General features: G+C 41.7%; 1 protein-coding gene across 1 annotated transcript; it reads right to left on the bottom strand.

The window, feature by feature from the left end:
* Positions 1-1,081: 1,081 nt before the first annotated feature.
* Positions 1,082-3,124, bottom strand: LOC105571240 (zinc finger BED domain-containing protein 4-like). The gene is made up of 2 exons (XM_012028707.1): positions 2,937-3,124; positions 1,082-2,807 (listed from the first exon to the last, which is right to left on the bottom strand). Exons 1-2 carry the CDS (start codon positions 3,122-3,124, stop codon positions 1,082-1,084), a joined length of 1,914 nt encoding a protein of 637 aa, XP_011884097.1.
* Positions 3,125-5,834: the final 2,710 nt, after the last annotated feature.

Here is a 5,834-nt window from a genome sequence, read left to right as displayed (position 1 = left end):
AAACAACGTCGACTCCGCAGTATCGAGATTAACAACTACGCCGGATACGCGGAGGCACTGGCGGAGCGGGAGGAGGGGGGAGGGGGGGTGCGCTTCTCGCCGGCTCCCGCCTTCTTCTCCCTTTCGAGTCAGTGACCGCTTCTAAAAGGGCACCTTGTGCCATTACTACCGAACGCCTGTGGGCTCATCCTCTCGGCATTCTCTTGATCGAACAAGGAGACGCCGAAGGGCTAATCCTCTCGATATACTCGGGCCGGGAGGACACGCCCGTGGGCTCATCCTCTCGGCATTCTCCAGGTGCAGAGCTCGTTGGTCCGGCGCTCCGTGATCCGCGCGCAGGCGCGCGAGCGCCGGCCTCTGCGTAGTTCGCTGGCCGCCGCTACGCGCCGCATGGCGGCGGCCGGCAACTCGGAATCAAAATCCGGTCTCAGGGGCTATATAAGGAGGCCGCGAGGAGCTCAAAAACCTGATTCCAATGGGGTAACCTATCGGGACGATTCCCTGGCTGGAAGAGTCCTCGATACCAATCGCCGTCGTTCTTACCGACGGGAGCAGAGAACATCACCATCGCTGTCGTTCTTAACGACGGGAGCAGAGGAGCATCAACCAGGGCGTCTGCAGCAGCCGGCGGCCTTCCACGAGGTCAACTCAACGCCTTCATCACCGCCACGGAAAGGGAGACGGCACAACGACACCGGCCGCGGCGCCTTGGATTCCGTCGCTACTGCGACATTACATGCGTGAAGCCAACGACACCGGCGCCTTGGGTCCCTTCGCTACTGCAACGAAGATAGGCGTCCGCCATCTTCAGACGTACGGACAAAGGCGAAGTCCTGTGCCGTGTGCGACAGAGATAGGGGTCCGCCATCTAACGACGTACGAGGTCCCGTGAGCGAACGAGTGCGCCGTCCGAACGAGGAGCAACGACGGGACGCTCCCCACCGTCACCTGACGTTCTTATGACATATCTTTCTTTATTATTATATAGTCCATTATACGAGTTATTTTCCGTTATTATTCTATTCTCTATTAGTTACGTCCTTCATTACAAAACCCCCTTTTTCTGGTCTGCGTATATGTTCTAACATTTTTTGGACCATCGAGCCGGATCAACGTGAGCAACGTAGACGACAAGATGAGAGTTGATCATATGGAGAGACGTATCAAGCAACAGTTCACCCTCAAGGGGTTGATTGACAATGCATACAACAATTTCGCCAAGACTCAATTCCAAGGATAAGTCACGCTTTCCAAACAGCGGTGCTGATAAAAATTTATTCGAAGCTTTCTGTAATTGCTGATACGGACTAGAATGCCAATAAGCATAAATATTAGCATTTCTCTGAAGCCTAGGCTCTTTTAGAAATGATTGGAAAGTTTCCTGTAAAGATATTTCTCCCTCTGATGCATTTTCTTTTGGGGAGTTATCATGAGCTTCCCACAAACTCTGTTCGGACACATTTTTTGAAGTTGCTGAAGAATTTTCTACATGAGCATAAGTAGTCTTATCCATAACTTGTGATGTTGATGTGTTCTCTTCTTTAAGCAAAAAATCTGTTACTTCTTTCTTTCCAATTTCAATTTCATCAGGTGTTAGATATTTTGTTTTAAACCTAGGATCTAAAAGAGTCGCAGTTATCAACAGTGTTGAATTTTTAACATAAGCAAACCGTTTATTCAAAGATTCTAATAGCTTTTGTTTCATTTTCAAAATGGTATCATCGTCATCATCGTCTGTCGGTTGAAGTTTACCAGTTAACATGGTAATGAGTTGAATAATTAAAGAAACACAAGCATCATCACGAGATATGTCTAAAGTAGCTTCATAAAAACTTTTCAACACTTTTATAATATTTGTGGCTAATTCCCATTCCGCGTTATTAAGAGTTTCTATTCCTCCGCGTTCGATGCTATAGAGGTTGATGGCATTTTTTTGTTCATTAAGACGTTCCAACATGAGAAATGTGCTGTTCCATCTGGTTTCTATGTCTTGTATTAACGAATGATGTGGAACAGCACATGTCTCTTGACATTTAGATAAATATCTGGTTGCTTGTTCACTGCGCTTAAAATGTCCTACAATCTTTCTGCATTTTCTTTTGAGTATTTCTACATTTTCTTGCAAGAAAACAGCGTTCTGTATTACTAATTGCAGGGTGTGAGCTACACATCCCAATGTAGAAAATTCTGCAATTCGTGTGGCACAATTCATATTAGCGGCATTGTCTCTTATTGCCATGTGGATTTTTTTCCTAATATTATAGCTATCAATTAGCTTAATGAGTTTTTGCGAAATGTAGATTCCAGTATGATCTTCTTCTAAAACGTTAGCACCTAAAACTACTTTTAATCTTTGAGGTCCAAGAATAAAATGTGCTGTAAAACTTAATAAGGAACAAAATTTTGTCGGATTGGACCAAATATCCGTAGTAAAACTGATCCACTGAACTTGGCAAATCATGTCATTAATTTTTGCTTTTACTTTGTCATATGTTGCCGGCATTAAAGTTGTGCGGAAATATTTTTCAGATTTTATTCTGTATTTGCTTGCTTTGGCTGGGTCTGCAAAATTTATTTGTTTAAAAGCATTACTTTCTACAATAGAATACGTCAACATATCGACAATCAAAAAATCCATTATTGCTTTATCTATGCGTCGTGAAATTTCGTGATCATCTGGCCAGAATGATGTACCAGCACCATGCTTAATGAGATTAGGGATCGTAATTTGAACATTATTTGTTAAGGTTGATTGGACTTTTTCACGCTTTATTCTAGGTTCTGATTGTTCTTGTTCTTCTTTATATCTTAAAAATAAATAATATACCAATTTAATGATTAAATTAAATTATTTTGTTTTAATTATACATATATAAGTTTCGTATTCAAGTTACAAATATAAATCGCTTAGTAAATATTAAAAAAGATGAACAAACCTTTGTAAATAGTGTTTATATTGCTCAGAATGAAATTTCGATAAATGCTGCTTTAGGCCATGCACTGTTTGGTTTTTGGGTTTGTCACTTCCCAGAGATAATAATTTGTTACATATATTGCATTGGGCCTTGGATAGATTTAAGTCAGATTTGACGAAATAATCCCATATAGGATATTTCTTTGGCATCTTAATCTGGATATTAACATGAACATTACTTTCATAAAATTTAAACCTACGCAAACAAGGAGATAAAATAGGAACTTACAGTATTTTATTAGCAACCAACGAGAGTATTTTTTGGATATTTTAAGTGCCGCCAACTTCAAGAGAATCGGATATTACTCTTTGACACTATTAGCAACCGATGAGCGTTTAAGAGGATACGTTCGATGTTATGCATTTCAGGCGACTTCTGTAGTTTCGGCTTACGTCACCGAAATTTTCTCTCTATTTCGGCCGAAACCGAAATCAAGCCGAAATCTTGATTTTAGGCCGAAAATGGCCGAAACCGAAACTGAAACAGAAATTTCGGTCGGACTCTAGTTATGATTTAAATTTGCAGACTGACACAGACGGTCTTTCTGATTTATACAGGGTGGCCCCGAACGTTTCGGCTAGACTTTGAGATTTTATAGAAAATTTAATTGTGAACAAAAAGTTTTCTATACACATTGATCGAAAAATGTTAAAAAATGAGCGCCCCAAAATTGCTGAAATCGCGGTTATTTTATACATTTTTACAAACATCAGAGGTTGTTGTGCGCTAACTTTTTAAGGAAGCATTTTTTGACCCATGTTTATAGGAAACTTTTTGTTCAGAATTAAATTTCTTATAATATCTCGAAGTCTGTCCGGAACGTTCGTGACCACCCTGTATAATACTGTAATTAAAAAGCTCTCTTTGATTTAGTTTTCTCTCTTAACTTATTGTTAGTGTCATTTTATTTTTGTATTTTTCCATCCCATCTTTCTAGTGAAAGAAATATTACTACTATGACATTCGTTTTATTGCCATTTCGATTCGATCAGTACGAACCGTCTTTTGTCACCCTCTTGTTTTCAACGGTTTTTTAGCCTACAGGTAATCATTCTTCCTTTTGTTAGGATTATATTTTCTGTCTATTATTTTCTTTCTTTTTATTTTTAACTTTATTAACATTTTAGATTACTGTTCTATTTTTGGTTTTATTACATTTAGTTTTTCGGCTTTTCTACCGACGTAAAGACGTTAAAGATGTCGATTTTACATTTCTCTGTTTTAAGATCATAATGTTACGTCGTGTTCGCCGCGGAGCGTCCACTATCTCAAGTCCCTTTTTATCGGGACTGACTATGTGGAAGGACGCCGCACAGAGAACACTGTTTTCTCTCGCCGCGCTCGAACATATGCGCGTCGAGAGTCGGGCGTATCTATTAAAGGGCTCGAAGTGGGTCAGTGAGCCAAAGCTCGCTATGACGCCCTTCGAGCTCCTACACGCCCGTGGGTCCTCTTTTGGGTCAGAGAATTTAATCTCTTTACCCGGGGACGGACCCTGTGCAATCTTAAAATTACTAGGGAATGAAATGGGAGGTTTTTTTATTGATTGGTAGTTTTTTTTGTTATTTAAACTTTATTTATATATATATGTACATAATGTTATATATATATGTTATAAATTTATTTTAATAATATGTCCTGCTACAGCGTTATAGTCTCGATTATACATTCCACGCTGGATGTGGAGCTGGTGGGCGAGGGTGGAGAGATATCGGGGAAGGGATTGTTAATAGGAGAAAGGGGAAGGAGTTCTCCAAGGAACTCCACGGGAGAGGTGTAGGCGCTGGGAGACCTAGGAGGGATATCCTCGAGCAGCAATTCCACGCTAGACGTGGAATTGGTGGGTGAAGGTGGAGGCAGGAATTCCACGTCGGACGTAGAATTCCCAGGGGAAGGGACGAAGAGAATTTCTTCGAGAAAGTCTACTTTGGGGATCTCACTTAGAAACTCCACGCTGGAGTCGGAATTGGAGGGGGAATGGGGAATAAGGTCTATGGGAGAAAGTACTGGAGAATAAGACGGAGATGAAGAGTATGTCGTGATAGACGGAGAGGGAGGAAGGTGGTCATACGCAGGGGGAGAGAAATCTAAAATCCTAGGCGCTTGGAGGTCTGCTTCTAATTCACGGATGAGCTGTTGGGCGAGTTGGTGGATCTGTTCCAACCCCCCGTCTAGTTCGGCGAGCGCGAGGTGTTGATCCACTGTAATCGTGGAGTTTTATCGGGTTAGTCGCGGATCTTCTAAATGGTGGGTTTCTATGGGTATCTTATATACTAAGTACTAGGCCTCGATTTAGGGTGATGGAGGAAAGAGGACTTACTCGTAGTTGATATTTCTTTCGTGACCGGTCGAGATAGAGCTGGTCGAGGAGTTTGTCGTCTTCCTTTATTATAGTGCTGCTTGGCGGGCCACTCGTGGAAGACTTCGGCAGTTGGTGATGGACGAGGATGTTGACGTCTTCCTTATGGAGGTGGCCCTTGGTTGGTTTAAGCGGTCTCGCACGACTTATACTCTCTCTTATTCACGACTTATACTGTCACAGCTTTTACTCTCTTTTTCTGGAGAAGCTAAGTGCGCTTTCCTCCGCGGAATCAGGGTTTATATACCCTATTTTTCGTAGGGAGTGGGTTGAATACGCTGATTTGGCTGGCGCTTATTGGTGGATCGGAGCAACAATTTTCTAACTTATTTTCTAGTGGGGATTCGGTGGCGCCCGATTGTCGCCTGTTTTTTGTGACAAAGGGTACCAGTCCTCATATCGGTTGCTAATAAAGTTGCTAATAAAGTAAGTTTAATTATCTCTTCTAGAGCGCGGCTGTAGGTCGTAATATGGTGACGTTAATGGAATTTAAAAAAAGG

The sequence above is a fragment of the Vollenhovia emeryi genome, unplaced genomic scaffold (assembly GCF_000949405.1).
Source record: "Vollenhovia emeryi isolate VEMERY1.0 unplaced genomic scaffold, V.emery_V1.0 DF940982.1, whole genome shotgun sequence".
NCBI classification, from domain to species: domain Eukaryota; kingdom Metazoa; phylum Arthropoda; class Insecta; order Hymenoptera; family Formicidae; genus Vollenhovia; species Vollenhovia emeryi.
The sequence above is the reverse complement of the archived record's forward strand: the minus strand, read 5'-3'. Positions and strand labels throughout refer to the sequence as shown.